The sequence below is a fragment of the Puccinia triticina genome, chromosome 1A, assembly GCF_026914185.1.
Source record: "Puccinia triticina chromosome 1A, complete sequence".
NCBI lineage: Eukaryota > Fungi > Basidiomycota > Pucciniomycetes > Pucciniales > Pucciniaceae > Puccinia > Puccinia triticina.
Window position 1 is genome coordinate 1465416 of NC_070558.1, and position 18162 is coordinate 1483577.

An 18162-nucleotide genomic window follows, 5' to 3' on the forward strand; every position below is an offset into this window, starting at 1 on the left:
CGGGTTTTGTTTTGAGAGGAAGCTGGGGATACTGCCGGCGGGGTTGTGATCTAAACCAGAGAAGTGGAGGAGATCGGCGTTGAGGGAATAAGCTCAGAAGACGTGTGAAAATGCGGGCAAAAAGGCGCCAAGACAATAACTTAAACTTTGATGGAGGGCTGAAAATTACGGTTCAGAGTAGGTCCATGCCGCTCCAAAGCCTGAGTTCAAACTGAACTCAAACCTTGGAGTTGGTGACATGTAGCGTACATCTCATCACAACCTAGCGCGCACGCGCGCGCTACAACAAACAAAACAAGGAAAAAGAAACAGGACAGAACCAGGCAGAAACAAAACAAAACAAACAACCCTCCTCATCCAAACCTGACCAACGCGCGCAAAAAGAAAAGCAAATAACAAATATGATGAAAGAGAAAATAAACAGGGAACAAGGCCATGAAAACAGAAACAAAAAAAAAAAAACCTGAAATGCCTTGAGGATGCGCGCCACGCCGCGCCGTTGAACCTGAGAAAATCTTGAGGGCTGAGATCTTGAGTCCTGACATCTCCCGGCGCGCCATGCGCGGCAAAAAAAAAGCTTGATTCCTCCGCGTGTACCAATTTGTCCACCACACCGGGACGTTGGGAAACATCACGTTCCCAGGGAAGAGATCCCGATCACGCCTCATGATAAGCAATGTAAATCTAGCAGAGGAGGAAAGGAAGGTAGTCAGCGTACATAGAACTGGGGCTCAGCGATAATAGGGACACTTACGCCTGAAGTTCTACAAAGCTCTTCTCCCGAATGGCTTCTAACTGATCATCTATCAGGTCCCATTGAGACCTCGTGTCCCCAGGGGCACGGTGTAGAAGATGATGAACTGTCAATAACCAGAGCATGGCGATGCGCACGATGACTCCAGAGTTGATATCTCCCCGTATGTTGTCTGGACCTTGCAATATCCCCCTTGGCTGGAACGAGCGCTCGATAGAGACAATTAGTTCAAACAGCTTTGGGACCGGCCCAAGCTCACGAGGCCGCGAGTCTTGTCAAACATTTGACAAGAGCTAAGAGGATCAATATCAGAGATCAGCCAATTTACCGAGACAACGAGACAAAAAGATAACCGAGACAAAAAAAAAGATACAGAAAGTACTGACCAAGTTGCGCATGTGAGTTTGCTCATGCTTGACCATTCCGCGCAAGAAGGTTGCGAGGCCCGCCATGGCTTCGTGATTGTGGGGAATCCCCGCGGGAAGGTGTTGTCTCCGGAAAGCTGGAGACTGCTCTAATATGTAGCTCTGCAGCGCAATCAAAGATAACATCAGCGCGCAGTGTTGAGTTAAAAAAACTTGTGCTTACTTTGATTAAGGGCAGTGGCGAGTGCACAGAGATTTGCCCATGTGCCGATTGTGCCCGGCTGTACTATTCAAGTGTGCTTCGCATGAGGATCTCTTGGATCCTTTGACGCACTCGGGTCTGTTTAGGGAAGGGAAACTGGTCAGCTTCATTGACCCTTGTGGAGAATATGATGACTTACACGGAAAACCTGGGAATAAACATATGGGCGGGGTCAGCCGCGGCGGGTAATGCAGCAGTGAGGCGGCGTTGGGTCAACCACATGACAACTTGTAGTTGCCAGCGGGTTTCCTCGGGGGCCTGAGCAATACAGCAGCTTGGGTAAGTGAGGTTCTCTATTCACACAGGAAAAGGAAAGAGAAAACTTACGTTGAATAGTTGCTGCACTAGCTGAAGGTCTGTATCCAACAGCTGCGCAGATGCGAGCATGGAATCAACAAGTGGGTGGTTACCCACTGGGGGAGCACGACGAGGAGGGGCGGGGACTGCAGCAGCTGGACGATGGTCGGCACGTGATGCGGGCGTTTGCAGGGGTTGGTGGACAGCTGCGTATGGTTGCGGCGGTTGGTGGACAGGTTGCGGGGTTGGGCGGATCACAGCTGAGGGGGAAGCTCCTGGGCATCACTTGGAACGGTGATATGTGGAGGACCTCGGGGCGGCGGCGGCCGGATGAATCCGTCCATGCTACCATAATTACTATAAGCCTCGTCATCGGAGGTCGATGCACGTACCTTGTCCACCAGGCTCTCATCTTCGGACATGAGTTCTGGTTGAGGAATGGGGGGCCCATGGTGGATGATTGGATTTGGGGGGGGGGGGGCGGATTGTTGGCGAGTCGCCTTGTAGTGACGCTGGGGGTTTGACTGTGCCCTGCAGAATATGCCTCGATGTCAATGACCAAGGGAGGGGAGGATTAATGCACGTCAGGACAACCTCTTACCGGTATGAGGTCCTGTACTGTTGATTATCCGACTAGGGGTGATGACGGGTGCACGTGTGGGGGTGGGTCCAATGGTAGGAGGAGGCATAGGGCCTCCTGATTCTCCCGACTGGCCTCCTGTGTCGGTGATGATGCGGCTGGGCGTAATATTGGGTGTGTTGGTGATGATGCGGCTGGGCGTAATATTGGGAGTGCCTAGAAAGTGATCAATACTCAATAATCAGTATTGTGATCATCCATCGAGACACTAGCTGTAACAAGGGGACTAACCTCCGGTTCGCACTTGAGTCATGCGGGTGATAGCCTGACTGGATGGGCGACGAGTTTGCTTCACTCGTGTGGCAGGGCCTGGGGGATGGGCTTGTGGCATGTCTTCAACAATGGGGGTAGGTTGCGGGGGAAAATGGGAAGGTACTTGACTTGACACTTGTCTCATGTTTGTGGCTGCGTGGAAGTAGATGCTGGTTGTTGTAACAAGTTGGATGGGTTAGGGTGGCTGTGGGGAGGTAAGGAGCATCAGTTGACCGAGGGGGCCCTTAAATATACATTATGTGTTGGTGTGTGGGCCGCCCTCGCCAGAGTCCAATCTTTCTGCCGTTCACCCTGTAAGAGAGAGCCCTTCCATGAGTGACAGCAGGAGTTTGGCCCTGCAAGTTGATCAAAGAGGTAAATTAAACCGTTCATTTTTAGTTTATGTATCATACGGTTCTTATTTGAAAACGCTCACCTATTATATGACTGGAAAGTTTATGCGCCAGCTCCTTCTATCGATTTCCGGCAAAAATGGGTCTGCAGGTTTTGTGGTGGTCGGATGATGGTTTCAACTGTGGAGCATTCAAAGAATGCCTCACACCTGGCAAAGCTGCCAGAAAGTTTGTGGCCAGGCAATAGTCAAACAGCAGTCAAGGGCGCAGAACGTCGAGTGGATCGTCAAATTAACCGATCCTCAATGGTCGAGCCGATAGTTGATATTGAACCTGAAGATTTTGAGGCAGAACGTCAGCACAATGGGTTGAACGCAGGAACTCACCTGCATGACATTGAAATGGAGCCCATCGTTGTCGATTATCAGGATGATCGGTCAAGTGCAAGTGAGAGCGGCAGCGAGCACGAAAATCTGAACATGCAAGAGGTCATCAACATTTTCCAGCCCGAGAGTCAGTTGGATGAGGGGAGCGAGGGAGAGGGAGAGGGTGAAGACGATGACATCAAGCCAGAAACAGAAGATGAAGGCAAAGGGTGGTACCCCTTTGCGAGTTTGGCGGTGAGCACTGCCCAAGTCCGGCATACCCGGCCTTCATATTTGGGGTCTGGGAAACTGATGGGGGGTTTATTTCACTCTCTGCTGCGCAGCAAATGGTCTCAATTCTTCTGACCGGTTTTATGCACACCATGCTGTCACGCACACAATTTGACCAGGTCTGTGGCCTTGTTGAACTCTGTGGAACAGAGCTCCGGTGTTGGACTTCTGTTTGGCGGGCTAAGGCCAGGCTCAGGGATATGCTCAACATGCAACCCAAAAGGAGAGAAAGTGTATTTAAGAATTAAAGCTATTCCCTCAGTGTACAAAGGGTTATTGGCCTAGTGAGTGTCAACGCTGCATTATTTTGTTTCATGGTAATTTATTGGCCATAAAGTTGCCAAACGAATGGCGGAAGAAGTCTGGCAATAGAATTATTAGGCATGTTCCAATTGCCCTGTATTGTGATGATACCTCAGGAAACCAATCAAAAAAGTGGAATAAGCACATCAGTTATTATTTTACCCTAGCAGGTCTTCCTCCCAAGTTATCAAATCAGCAGTATAACTGTCATTTCCTCTCAACATCTAACACAGCTTGGCCTTTGGAATTGGCGGATCAAATAGTAGATGAACTGAAGTGAGATTTCTTTATTATATTAAAATATACACATTCATTAATAACTACATTGGCTGAATCATTAACCCATTCCTCCAGTGATATGACTCAAAACGGATGTGTTGCATATGACTGCCTATTGAAACAAGAGGTACTTGTAACTACTGTGGTGCTTTGTTTCCTAGGAGAATCACCCATGCATGCAGAGATTACCAACACACCTCTTCCTGGCGCATCTTTGAACCCTTGCCGTATATGCCATTTGGGGGTGGAAAAAAGGAGTGATAAATCAGGCGAAGATTACATTTGTCAGTTTTTGGGAATGGACTCATTGGGAAACAGGGTATGTAGCTGCCTGCCATCAGCGGCATACATAACCTATATTATTTACTGAAACATATGGTTTACTTTATGAAGAATGCGGTGGATTATAGAGATTGGAATGAGACTATTGATCGCTCTCACAACCTATGGGAAACAGCTGTGACAAGTTCCAAAGATGCATATAGAACTGAATCCAAATCTTTAGGATTCCAAGATGTGATCAATAAGGCTTTTGTGGATATACTGAAGGATAGGAACCGGACAGATGAAGTTGAAAAGATAATGGCAATTGCTGAGCATCAAAACCACAAACTATTCAACCCCTTCCTACATTTGCTGGGTGAGAATTAGATTACATCTCATTCATCAGTAATGGGTTTAAGGCTAACTTTATTTATGTATCAGGGTTTGATGGATGCCATGATACCCCCGTGGAGATTTTGCATGTCATACTCTTGGGGATCATCAAATACATTGCCATTGATTTTCTCAGCAACACTATCAAGCCCCGTCACGTCAATGATCTCCTGGGCGCATGGCAGTCATTTATCACTGATGCACTTGACCTCCCAGTCATAAATGCGGCATACTTGTATAAACATCACAAAAGCATGGTAGGAAAAGACTTCAAGATTATACTTCAATGTGCACCTTTTGTTTTCTTCCAGTTTATGGATGAACAACAGAGAGAATTATGGCGTGCACTGTGCAGGATGTCCCCCTATGTGTTCCAAACACATATTTCTGACATGGATGCTTACCTGAAGGAATTGGAGATATTGGTAGATAAATTATTATTACAGCTCATGAACTGCAGTGCAAGATGGGTCAACAAACCAAAGTTCCATATGTTGACACTGCCAGCATATTTGGCTGGGTTGAAGTCATCCCAGTTTAACTGGGATGCACTCAAGCAATTTAAACTTGGTTGATCTCAACCAATTTAATATAAGCCCAAGCGGGGTACCTTGGATTTATATTTCATCAGTTGAGATTGCCCAAGTTTAAATTGGTTGAGTGCATCCCAGTTTAACTGGGATAACCTCAACCCAGCCAATTATGCTGGCAGTGTGATACACCTGGTACACTCGATTGCACGCTTTGGTCCAGCTAGCCTTTTTGCAACTGAAAAGTTTGAGAGCTTTAACAGCATACTCAGAAATGCCTCAATCCACTCCAATAGATAGCATCCTGGAAGAGACTTGGCAATATCATTTAGCAATTTCCTATGTCTGAGAGCCATTTTGTCTGGTGCTTTTCTCTGGGATCACATCAAGGGATTTTATTTTCAAGCTTCCACCCAATTGAAAAGGATATTTGACATGCAATATATCCAACGATCCATGGGCTATCTTCAATCAAGTATTCAAGGGTCAGGAAAACAGTTCCCAGAATTTACTAAAGCCAAACTTCCTGACTCAGATAAAGTATCCGTGCCCAAGGAAGTTAGTGATAAATATCCCAACCATGAGTTCACACAAAAATGCTGCATGGAATTGGATGATAAAAGAAGTGTACGTAAAGGCTATTTTGTATTTGTGGACAAGAAAGAAGATAGGCCATTCATAGGACAAATTCATTCACTCTGGAAAGTCACCTCAAGAAATGGGTGGATTGGTCCCAAAAAGACCAGATACTGCATGCAAGTTAACCAGTATGAAACATCAAATGTGTCAGATTACTACCAAATGAGGATCGTTAAGAGGACCAATAAAAACCATGTCTGTTCACCTGAGGTATGTCAATTTCATGAGCAGTATCAAATCATTTCAAAGATCAATGATAAAATCTAAACATCACATCTAAATAATTTTACAGGATATACTGGAGTGTCTCAATGTGCAGCACAACTGTAATGAAGGTGGATGTCAAGTTAAAATGAGTTCCCGGCGTGTGAATGATACACACAAGGGCAATCCTGCAAGATACATGGTGGACCACACCTCAACTGACTCCTTCATCCTGAACACATGCTCATTTCATGCATCAGAGATGCACAGAACACTGGCGCATTTGCCACTTGAACCAGTGCCTGGAAGAGAATTTGCACTAGCCATTAGAAGAGGGCTTGAAAAATGGAAGTCTGAAAAAAATCTACCAGACAAAGAGGAAGACAGATTTTTCCGTCAACACCAGCATGTTGACTCATGAAGGAACTCTGTTCAACCTCAAAATAATCAGAGGGGAAGAAGCAATTCACTGCAATCTATCCAACCTTTTCCGGTTCAACCCCAAACTCCTCACCGGAGCAGAAGCAATTCTGTACAATCAGTTCTGCAACCCCCGAACCTATTGAACCAGATAAATCCAGACCGGCACCTTAATGTTCTCTACAATATGCCAAGGTGTAGCCAAGCTTTAGATATTCAACCAACTAGACTTTTAGGGCGGCTGCGCCGCCGCTTGTCTTAGAATATGAGGAACTCAAGGCCTTGAAAATATGATGACCTCTAGAACTAAATTTCTCATGACCATGCTCTTTGTGCCTCAAGATCTGTTGTCTCACAAGGAAAAAGTCACAGAACAGGGAGACAGTATATTGCGGGATAGACAAGGAAGGCAGGGGAAGGGCGGAGGGTTTGACGCTTTATAGTTGAAGGCCAACTTTCAGCATAGCTACATGATCATCATCATCAACCCACCATAAAGGAAGATCAGAGAGAGACCGAAGGAGAGAAAATTCAATGCCAAGTAGAAATAAGGGGGAGAGGCCGAAGAATAAAAAAGGGACAAACCAGCTGAGATATTGCTTTCCTTGAATTTAGCGAGTCCCTCACCCTCACCATTCAGGATGATTTCCTTCCTCACATGTATATATTTCAGTTGGTTCCTGAAATGTTTGAGGACGGATTCAGGTGTATGAACTCCTTCAAATAATCCAGAGTTAATTGTTGAGGGGTTTGGGATTAGAACCCCATCCGCGCCTTGGATCGAGTCTAAGTTGGAGGTGATCAGCTCAACTAATGAGTTCAAGTGCTTCGTTGATACCTATGCGTCTTATAATAAGCCATGCATTCTACTGTCAGCTTGCCAAAATACTTTACACTAAACATGAAACTCGCTTCGTTATGCCTTTCGAAATAATAAATGTACTGGTCCAATGTGTCACAGTAGAGCTGGATGCTAGTGAGTTCATCGATACTGCTAGTCGTGATCCTGAGGGATTTCTGGAGACATTCGAGGACCCTTTTACCGTCTCTCAAGAGTTCCTTATCGGGGCCGGCGTCGGACTCCGGGGCGAGTTTCTCGGTCTGCCACCAGAGTCGATGGCTGGCAAGGGCCACGGCGGTAGCTTGGTGCCTCCTCTTGAGGAGCTTGGCCCCATGCAAGGCTGCCTTGGTGATCAAGGTGTCATAGTGATCGGGCCCGAAGACCCGGGAGGCTTGCAGGGTGCCGATAATCAGGACGATCGCTTGAAGCTGGGCCCGACTCTCTGAGATTGATTGCTCGTAGATTGTGAACGCCTGCACTACGAACTCGTAAGCCAGCTCTTCCAGCCCTGCCGCATCGGCTGCTTGGAGCGCTTGTAAACATAGCCGTAGACAGATTTCCGAGGATTCCACACGATTGTAGAGCACTGATAACACCTGGTGTATCCACTTAAATAGCGCCGTGGTTTTCGTGTCCCAATCTGCTTTATGATGTTGTCGATAGTTGTATCGTTGGGCTAACTTCAGTGTACAAATTGCTAGGGAGTGATATGTCCATCATATTCGGTCTCCTCCCTCGCTGAACGCTTTCCTGGCTTCTTGACGAAGCTACCAAAAGTCTAAGATTTTTTGCCTCAGTTTCCCGCAGGACGATAACAAAAAAAAAACCGCGAGAGGGACTCCTCAACTGGGCATGCACATCCAAGTCATCATTGTGTGATAGGTGAACCATTCGGGCCAGCCAGCCCTGCTCTTCAGCCATTTCTTCAGGGTCATAGGTTTGTTGACCTCTACATCCCATAGGCTGACAATATCCCATTTGAGTAGGCATTCCTACCCCAGCGTCTCTCTGATCACGAACAGGTACATAGCACGGCGAGTCTCCTCAGGCGATTTGTTCTCAGCCTCAAGAGCTGCATAGGCGGCCAATCGATTGATCAATGCGATCACGATCTGTTTGATTTTCACCTTGGGGTGGAGCTGTGCGGTGGCTGATAGGAAGGGGCCTAGCGTCCGCAGATGAAAATCGTCTGTGAATACCTAGGAAACAACCAACGTCTATCAGTCGAGAATCTGAATCCGCGAAGTACAGTGCCCCTCGCCCTGACCTGGATAACAACCTCCATCAGATACTCCTGAGCAATAGTATCTTTACAATTAACTACCTGTTCCAACACGGCCGGGAGAATCATTCACTGATACATATCGAGATTGACCCGTCTAGCTGACTCAGTCTGACAAGGTTCGTGCCAACTAAGATCCTGAGTTCCTTGCGTTCCATCTCCCTCTTCTCTCGATCCCTGCTCACAGATTGAGCGGGTGGGGGTGAAGCTGTAGGCGGGGGTGAAGCTGTAGGCCCTCGGGTTTGCCCAACTGGGGCTGGCATGGCGGAAGTTTTTGTTGCCGTCACACCGGGTGTTCCTATGCCGGAAGAAATGGAACCTTACGCCACGGACCTTGTTGCGGATACCTGTCCTAACTTAGCTAATTCCCTCCTCGGGGGAGCGAAGCGACCTCCGAAGGAGGGACTGACGCGCTATGTCGACCCCGCGGCAGTAGAGAATTAGGCATTTTGGTGGGGACTTTTTTAAAACCAATCTCCCACATGAGTTTCTGAACCTTTTTTTTTATAATTTACATTTCTGGGATGGCTTAAGCTGTCCCCTTCTTTCTACTATTTTTTCTCATCCTCAACTCCTCTGGTTGAGCTGCAATCATAGTTGTAACATTATCAATTTCAGATTCTGTACAGTGCAAAATGTGGAATGCACGATGAAGTGGACACTTGTCAGTCACAAAAAAGGACTTCATGGGGCACCCAAGGCCCCAAAAATTTTGTAAAATATGTACAAAGAAACTCCATGATGTTGTGCACATTTTTCTCCCCCAAAGTTTTATTGCCTGGTGACAAATGGCGCGTCCAGAGAGGATTGAAAAAGATCATTTTTCTAATTCTCTACTGCCACGGGGTCGACATAGTGCATAAGTCCCTCCTTTGGAGGGTCCCTGCGGGACGGCGTCCCCCCTCCAATAGAGGGACTTAGTTAAGTTAGGACTTACGCGCTATGTGGACCCCGCGGCCTGAGAGAATTATGACTTTTGGTGGGGACTTTTTTAGAATCACTCTCCCTCATGAGCCTCTGCACCATTTTTGAAATTGTTTACATTTCTGGGATGGCCCAAGCTGTCCCTATCTTTCTACTATTTTTTCCCATCCTCAACACCTCTTTTTGAGCTGTAATCAGAGTTGTAACATCATGAATTCCAGATTCTGTACAGTGCAACATGTGTGATACGGGATATAGCCAGCTAGATGAAGTTGCAAAAAAAGACATTTGAATGTCATTACATATCCCTAAAAATAGGACAATAGGTGGAAAGATTCTCCTTGATGTTCTGCATCTTTTGTTCCCCTACAACTCAATCACACAATATGATGTGATGAAGCTACACAGGATTGAAAAAGGCCAAGTTCCTGATTCTCTCAGGCCGCAGGGTCCACTTAGTGTATAAGTCCCTCCTTCGGAGGGTCCCTGCGGGACGGCGTCCCCCCTCCACAAAGAGAGGGACCTAGTTAAGTTAGATACCTGTCAGTGTGAGAAGAAGTTGACGGTGTTAACCTGAATTCGTCCGAAACAGTTGTGTGAGCACCTGTAATGTGCTCCAGGTGAGGTATGGGGCTGAAACATCGCGGCTGGAACGGGCGAAATTTGAATTGACTTACGGAGAGAGTGTACGATGTCAGACGAATCGGGCATAGAAAGACGGTTAGGATGAAGCAAGGTGTGTTTCGGCGTCCCCCAAATATTGAGTTGGGGGAAGGGTCGCGGGTATAAATAGAGGGCGCCATGCCTGGGTGAATCCATCCCTCACGCTCCCCTAGGCACTTTAAAGCCACGGGGGAGTGTCAATGGCAACGGGGGTTTAGGGTACTGGTTAGCAGGATTTGCGCCAGCCCTGCAAAAACTGAAAACTCAGGTTTTTTGTTCAAATTGGAGGGGGAAACCCATGAGTTATAGGTTTTATTAAACTTAGATGTATGCACCAAACCCAACAAGTGGATTATATGGACCGCCAGCTGGTAGCACCACAGGAGATTCATTGTACCGGTCTTCATCAAGAGGTTCAACAGGCCCAGGCCAACCAATGTATGAAACACAAAGTTATGGTCCCAACCCAATGAGTTATGGACCTCCAAGTGGATTATATGGACCGCCAGCTGGTAGCACCACAGGAAATTCACTGTACCGGTCTTCATCCAGAGGTTCTCATTGTACCGGTCTTCATCAAGAGGTTCAACAGGCCTAGGCCAACCAATGTATGAAACACAAAGTTATGGTCCCAACCCAATGAGTTATGGACCTCCAAGTGCATTATATGGACCACCAGCTGGTAGCACCACAGGAAATTCACTCTACCGGTCTTCATCCAGAGGTTCAACAGGTCCAGGCCATCATGGAACAACCTCATTTAATTCTTTCACTACAAACATTTATTATTTTGCCCAAAAAAAAAAAAAAAAGTCAACATGAAAAAAATAAAACCAAAATTTCACTCAGGGTAACAAAGTGAGCATGCTGAGCCGAAAAAATAAAATGTCCCAAACTGAGCAAAAATCATTGGACAATGTTTTGGGATGGTTTTTTTCACGGGCCTGGCGGGCCTGGAGCGGGCTTGAGCGGGCCTTGAGCGGGCCTGAGACGGGCCTGCCCCAAAAGCACATTAGGTCAGTATTAAAGGTGTTTTGCCTTGCCCTGGGAGCTGCTGGGTCTTTTGATGGGCCCAAAATCTCAACATGGGCTTTTGGTGGTCTAGAAGTATCAACCCGGGCCACTGAATAGCCCATGAGCCTTTGAATTCCCAAAAAGCCCACCATGATCCCCCACATAGCTATTGGGATCTTGGTTGCCCATGAAGATCTCCATGGGCCAACAGATACCCTCATGGGCTTTTGGTGGCCCATGAAGATCTCCATGGGCCAACAAATATCCTCATGGGCTTTTGGTGGTCCAAAACGCTCCCCATGGGCTTTTTGTGGCCCAGAAAGGAGGCAAAAAGCCCATGGGATCCCATGATGGAAGTATCTGTTGGCCCATAGGGATCTCCATGGGCAACCAAGATCCCAATAGCTATGTGGGGGATCATGGTGGGCTTTTTGGGAATTCAAAGGCTCATGGGCTATTCAGTGGCCCGGGTTGATACTTCTAGACCACCAAAAGCCCATGTTGAGATTTTGGGCCCATCAAAAGACCCAGCAGCTCCCAGGGCAAGGCAAAACACCTTTAATACTGACCTAATGTGCTTTTGGGGCAGGCCCGTCTCAGGCCCGCTCAAGGCCCGCTCAAGCCCGCTCCAGGCCCGCCAGGCCCGTGAAAAAAATTGTTCCCCTGAGTGAAATTCTGGTTTCATTTTTTTCATGTTGACTTTTATTTCTTTTTTGGGCAAAATAATAAATGTTTGTAGTGTTTGTATGATACCAGGTCAAGTGCCGCCCCCCCAGCAAATCATCCCAGCTCATCCAGAAGATGATGGTCAAAATGATTACCTTATATGGGGAATCATTGTAGGAAAATCTTATTGTTGGGTTTAACATACATGTTTTTGTCTGTCATTTGGAGCAGATGAAAGTTTCAATCTGATTTTTCATTGCAATAAAATCAATCTCCTGTTTTATAATGTATTTGTAGATAAAAAAAATCCACCAAATCAACCAAAAAAAAAGATATTTCTGGGATTAGGGCATATGCATTTTTCATTTGTTTGTTTTGGGTATACAGGATAAGTTTTTGTGACATGTTTTAAGATTTTGGCCTTGGTTTGGGTTAGTTGTCTTGGTTTTGTCATTGATTTGGGGCAGAAGGCAAAAAGATTGTGATGCAGGCGGTAAAATTCATACAGAGATAAACACAACAGTCCAATAAGAAAACAAGTTCACAAATCAGAGGAGTTCAAGCTGTGAAACAGCGGAGGCTACACCAGAAACAATCAATTGAGCGGGGCCAACTTTAAATCCAGCTTCCACAAGGTCATCCTTGGTCAAGCCTTTGAAGGCTGACCAGTGGTAGAAGAGGTTCTTCTTGATGACTGACAGTGTGTGTTTGTCATCTGGTCTGAGATGTGCAATCAGAAAAAATTCCTTCATGGTTAGATTGAAATCAGCCTGGTGGAGGCATTGCCGCTTTGCCGGTGGAATTTCTTGTGGAGTTATGTATCCAACCAGGAGAGAACCTTCCTGAGCAGGTGCCAGAGAGCCTTCTTCAGCAGGTGCCGTCAAGAATGCATTGCGTAAGATCTTGGTACTGTTGTCGGCATCGGAATCGTTTTCCGATTCTGGTGACGCAAAGTCCTCGTCTTCCATCGGACGCGGTGGAGTGCCCGGATCCAAACTATGCCAATGAGAACTTTCGTCCAGCGGCATTTCCGACTCCGACTGGGTTGTGCCAAGGCTGGGGGAGCGCTGAAACAAGGGCTCACATGAGGGAGGATGCGAGCTGACTGAGAGAGGAGATTACTCACTGGAGGCCCGTTCAATTGATCCATATACGCGCAGGACCACCTGATCCGCACCCTGCCCTGGTGGCACCCCGCATGTTGAACAAAATGCGGCGAAAGGCGGCGTAGCCACTCGGAAACGAATACATAGTGATCCCAGATGGTTTGATGATTTGGCCAACCCACTCGAGTCGGTGAAGGGCATCCTCATTGTTGAGAATGCCTCCAAGCTTGAAATCGTCCCGGAGCAAATCAAGGTGGAGGAGAACTTTTGCCTTGAACCAAACCAAGCTGCATGATTCCTTTGCAACAAGCATGAAAGCCAAAGGGTCCTGGGGCCACTCAGCGGGAATCTTCTCCGGGGCAGCGAGCCGTAAGAATTTGTCACAGAGGAATAGATCATACTTGATCTCGAGTCTGGTTTGGTTGGATTGGGCCATGGTGGGTGTTGAGGATGGAGGAGGGGCAATGGACGGGCAAGGGCACTGGAGAGCAAATAATAAAGTGCATGGAAAGCAGGCAGTGTGGGAGTCGCATGTTCAGATGTTTCTTCAACGCAAGCGTCAACGATGGGAGTTTGAAGGGTTTTCCCAAGGTGGTGAAGGAGGGTGAGGTGAATCGAGTGGATGGCTGACCTTTGTCGCTGGTGTGCTGGCCGTTAACCTTTCTCGCCGGTGTGCTGGCCGTTGATGGGACCGGCTGTTGTCAGGTCAAGCGGGTGCGTCGGCAAACCAACCCCAGGCAAGTTATGTTAAACTTGCCTGAAGTCGAGTGCCGGCGGGTGCGCCGTTAATTCACACGTCATTTTGACGGTTGACGGGAGACCCGCTAGTGAGCGGTCAATCTCACCGGCCAGTCGTCTCTGACAGCAGTTTTGACGGGCAAAACCTTAATCCGCGCAACTGCCGTGTAGACATGATTGAAGGTCACCAAGTCCACGAAAAGTACAGGAGAAGATTCTTTTAAAAGCTTTTGAGACCGGCTGAGAGCAGCTTGATAATTTTCCCAGATTGGCTACAATTGGAGACTACTCGCTACAGGAAATTCCCCAAGGCGGAGGGGCTCATGACCAAAATGAATATCCCAAGGAGGCAAGGCGGCACAAGCACGTATGCACTTCAAGTGAGTCCCACTCCCGACTGTCCAAACGGCGCCCAGGAGGGACTTGGCTACACAGCGGTTCCACATTGCCGCCAATCCGGCCAAAGTTCGGCCGTCAATTTGACGGTTCCCCCCCAGCCAGCTTTGACCGTTCGCATGCCGGCCTCCCGCCAACCGTCAAGCGGACCGACAAATTTGCCAGCACGCCCGGCGATGCGCAAATGGACAACACACTGGCAAAAGAAAGGGCGGGTTGACCCATCCGGCAATCTGCCGTCGAACCCGAGCCCCTCGTTTGACCACGGTTCAACATCAAACCGCCGGCACTTTGCTCGGCAATTACTCCCCCCAGCCCCAAAACGGGTCATTCCAGCCTCGATTGCTGCTCATTGCTGCTGACCAGGCTCTCTGTGCTTGTTTCAGCACATTGGTACATTTTTTTTTGTTCTTTGATTGGGTTTTTTTGGAGAACAAACTACTGTTAGAGATGAGAGAAATGGAATAGGGAAGAGAGGTGGAAGGAGTTATGCCGGAGAGTAGGAAAAGGGGAAAAAGATTAGCTGGTGCTATTGCTGGGTGCGGAGTTGCCGTGAGCGTAACATACTCTTGCTGATTGGGTTCCGGGACTCGGGTGTGGATGGTCTCAGTGGCAGATGGGCTGGGAATTGCTAGCTTCTGGTCAGCCAGGTTGGGCGGGTGGGGGGCACAGGGCGAGTCTCCCCATCATTTAATTGATCCATATACGCGTAGGACCACCTGATCCATCGTGGCAACACTGGGTCGCTACGCTAACCATAGCAGTTAGCGTAGCGTAGCGCAGCGCAAATGCGCTATTTTTTAGTGTAGCGTTAGCGCAATTGCACGCATATGCGCTAACGCTACGCGCACGCGGTGCGCAGCTATTTTAGCTGATAGCGTAGCGTTAGCGCAGATGCGCGCAGCTATTTTAGCTGATAGTGTAGCGTTAGCGCAGATGCGCGCAATTGCGCTAACGCTACACATGCAGGGCGCAAAAGAGCGCGCGCTACGCTGCGCTACAGCGCCTTTAGCGGGAAAAAAGGGCCCTTTAGCGGGAAAAAAGGGCCCTTTAGCGGGAAAAAAGGGCTTTTTTTCCGCTAAAAGCGCTGTAGCGCAGCGCAGCGTAGCGTAGCGACTGTAGCGGCGCGCTGACGCTAACAAAGAATAGGCGCGCTGTTAGCGCAGCGTAGCGGCGCTAACAGCGCGCTAACGCTATGCAAAATAGATGGGCGCTTTTTGCCGCTACGCTAACGCGTAGCGCTGAAATAGCGTAGCGACCCAGTGTTAATCGTGGGTGTTGAGGAAGAGCGATAGTTGGGGGAACAAGGCTCGGAAGTAGCCGAGCAAGGTGCGGAGCTCGATGGATGGAGGATGTGATGTGGAGGTCAAGCTTAACTAAGCCTCTCCAAGGAGGTGCAAAGCGTCTCCGAAGGAGGGGCTTATGTGTAAAGTCGGACCCCCGGGCTGAGGACATCCAAATTTTGGCAGGGAAATGCTAAAAAATAAACTCAACACCCAATTAAAAATAAACCACAAGTCCTTCTCAAATGCCTTGAGGGGAAGTTGTAGCTACCCATCTTGGGCATCTCCTGCTTTTTATTTGGGAAAATTTGGCCATAAATAAGCTGCTCAGCAGCTTTTTTGGCAAGGGCACTCACAGGTTTGGTAAAGCAAAGTTCAATGACTTCGGATTCTGTTTTTCTCGGATCACGGAAAGTCTCATGGTTTTTAAAGTATCAATTTACAATTTTAATAGAAAATTTGAAATTACTCTCCAGCTTGTATGCCTTATGCCGTGTATGCAATAAGGACCGGACCTATCCGAGAACTTATCTGGGCCTGCATTGGGTGGATTGCTCCAATGTCCAATACTTATCCATTCCCCTAGCTTCCTAATGCTATGGAAACCTTGAGCTTTGAGGGCCGTACATATACCAAAAAATCACAAGCTTTTCAATGGTCTGAGAGGCGTGACCAGAATCAGAGTGCTTGTGGGTGATTTGGGGGTTGTAATGTGTTCCTCAGCCAAATGGCTGGTTGCCCTCACGCAAAATTTGGGACATAATATTCAAGCCCCTCCTTCGGAGGCGCTTCACGCCTCCTCGGAGGGGACTTGTGTTAAGCTAGTGTGGAGGTGGGTGTGCTGTGGATGGGGTGTGGGCCGGGTGGCGGTGATCCGATGAGCGGACTTAGAAAAAATGAGGCAGGCGAGGGCCGAGGGTGACGTGTCCCTCTGATGGGCGGACTTTGTCTTGGCCCCCTCTGCCCTTTTTTTTGGGTTAGCCTGGAGGCCAGCACAAGTGCGTTTGTCGGCAAACCAACCCCAGGCAAGTTATGTTAAACTTGCCTGAAGTCAAGTGCCGGCCGTTTGGCTGTTAATTTGGCTGGCAGTTTGATGGCTGACGGGAGGCTGACAGGTGGGCGGTCAATCAGGCAGGTCTTTTGTCTTTGACAGCAGTTTCGACGGGCAAAACCTTAATCCGCGCAACTGCCGTGTAAGGTTGCACTCTGCCCCACTTTATGCACCTTTATTGAAGTTTAAGTCACTTTGTATAGGACCCTGGCAAGTGCGGCCAGAGGGTACGCATGAAAATGTATGAATGTTTAAAGCCACTTTGGCTCACAACCAAACATGATAAATGGATTCTGAAAAGATGGGCACATGTAGGCTTAAAGGGAGAATAATGTACTGCTAACTTCTCCTCAAAATGTGGTAAATGTTGGCAAGAAAAGCCAAAAATGACTTTTAAAAATGTATGAATCCCACGATTTTTGAATTGATTTTCATGCGTACCCTCTGGCCACGCTTGCCAGGGTCCTCTTTGTATTATATACTGTGTTTTGCAGAATGGTTGGATTTTTCTCAAATTTTCTGGTTTTGCTATGCACTTACTTTAAATTAAACTTGACACCAAACCTTAGGCCAACCTTGCATTCAAGGTTTTTTAAGCACATGCAGACAAAGATCCACACCTAACTTTAAACCCAACCTTCAGGTTGACTCCCGCCTGGAATATCCTTCTGTAACGACCCAGCGCTCGATCGGCCCCTCCCTGCCCCCTCCGTACGGGCAGAGGGCAGCGGCCGATGGCCATGGGCAAAGGAGGGTAGGGTAAAGAAGGCGCTCCGGTTCTGAATATGAACTCGGTTCGTCTCTAACCCATCTCCAAGACAATCTACCAGAGGACGTTGGCTCCGGGGGTGGATTTGGCCTTGGGCCTCATCTGACATCTGTCAGGTGCACCATGCCGAAAAGATATAAAAATTATGTGATTGCCCCCGGTCAACGAAACCAGAAATTTTGGAGAATGAACCAAGCGTTCTGCAAAACACAGTAGCAAGAATTATGCAAATTTACTGTAGATAAGGTTTCTGGAGATTGGAGGAACGCGACCGGAGAGGTGTCCCGAAGATGCGCCAAAATTTAGCATTCTCGATCCGAGCATCGCAAAAACATGAAAGGTTTGAAGGGCCGGCCCCAATCCTCCCATCCAAAGAAAACTTGACTTTGTAAGTATTTATGTCAATCAGTTGATCAATAGACGGATACAAACAAACAAACATGAACATGAACCAAGAGAGCTGATCATAGGGTTAGGGGCCCTGGCCTCGTCTTCATCCCCCCACAGAAAACTGTCCCTTTCACCGTACTCTTGAGGCAGATAAAGAGAAAGTGGAATGATACATGGATGGCCAACAGAAAAGTAAAATTGGGTACAAAGATTTTAACATTGATTTCATCAAAAAGGAGTCACACATAAGACAAAGATTAATAAGATATATTTTAAGCAGCATCAGAGGATCACTAAGACTTTTTGTGGTGGTTGTGTATGATAAATATCAAGAGGGAGGGTAGGGGTAAAGTTATACAAGAGAAGAAGCACTATCGGAAAGTTCAAAGACCAAAAGGAAAACCAAAATCGAAAGTAAAAGACAAAAA

At 47.6% G+C, this 18162-nt stretch overlaps 3 protein-coding genes across 3 annotated transcripts; all 3 read right to left on the reverse strand.

Moving 5' to 3' along the window:
- Positions 1 to 1029: 1029 nt before the first annotated feature.
- PtA15_1A193 (uncharacterized protein) lies at positions 1030 to 2715 on the reverse strand (the record flags this gene model as incomplete). Its single annotated transcript, XM_053165194.1, has 9 exons — positions 1030 to 1047; positions 1141 to 1279; positions 1370 to 1459; positions 1521 to 1639; positions 1709 to 1938; positions 2037 to 2209; positions 2273 to 2474; positions 2550 to 2607; positions 2695 to 2715. The coding sequence occupies 9 exons, from the start codon at positions 2713 to 2715 to the stop codon at positions 1030 to 1032; spliced, it is 1050 nt and encodes a 349-aa protein (XP_053016410.1).
- Positions 2716 to 7367: 4652 nt separating this feature from the next.
- On the reverse strand, positions 7368 to 8997 carry PtA15_1A194 (uncharacterized protein; the record flags this gene model as incomplete). The annotated part of the gene is made up of 6 exons (XM_053165195.1): positions 7368 to 7397; positions 7506 to 8149; positions 8280 to 8401; positions 8473 to 8651; positions 8720 to 8776; positions 8851 to 8997. The coding sequence occupies 6 exons, from the start codon at positions 8995 to 8997 to the stop codon at positions 7368 to 7370; spliced, it is 1179 nt and encodes a 392-aa protein (XP_053016411.1).
- A 3552-nt stretch (positions 8998 to 12549) lies between these two features.
- PtA15_1A195 (uncharacterized protein) lies at positions 12550 to 13543 on the reverse strand (the record flags this gene model as incomplete). The annotated part of the gene is made up of 2 exons (XM_053165196.1): positions 12550 to 13057; positions 13179 to 13543. 2 exons carry the CDS (start codon positions 13541 to 13543, stop codon positions 12550 to 12552), a joined length of 873 nt encoding a protein of 290 aa, XP_053016412.1.
- Positions 13544 to 18162: the final 4619 nt, after the last annotated feature.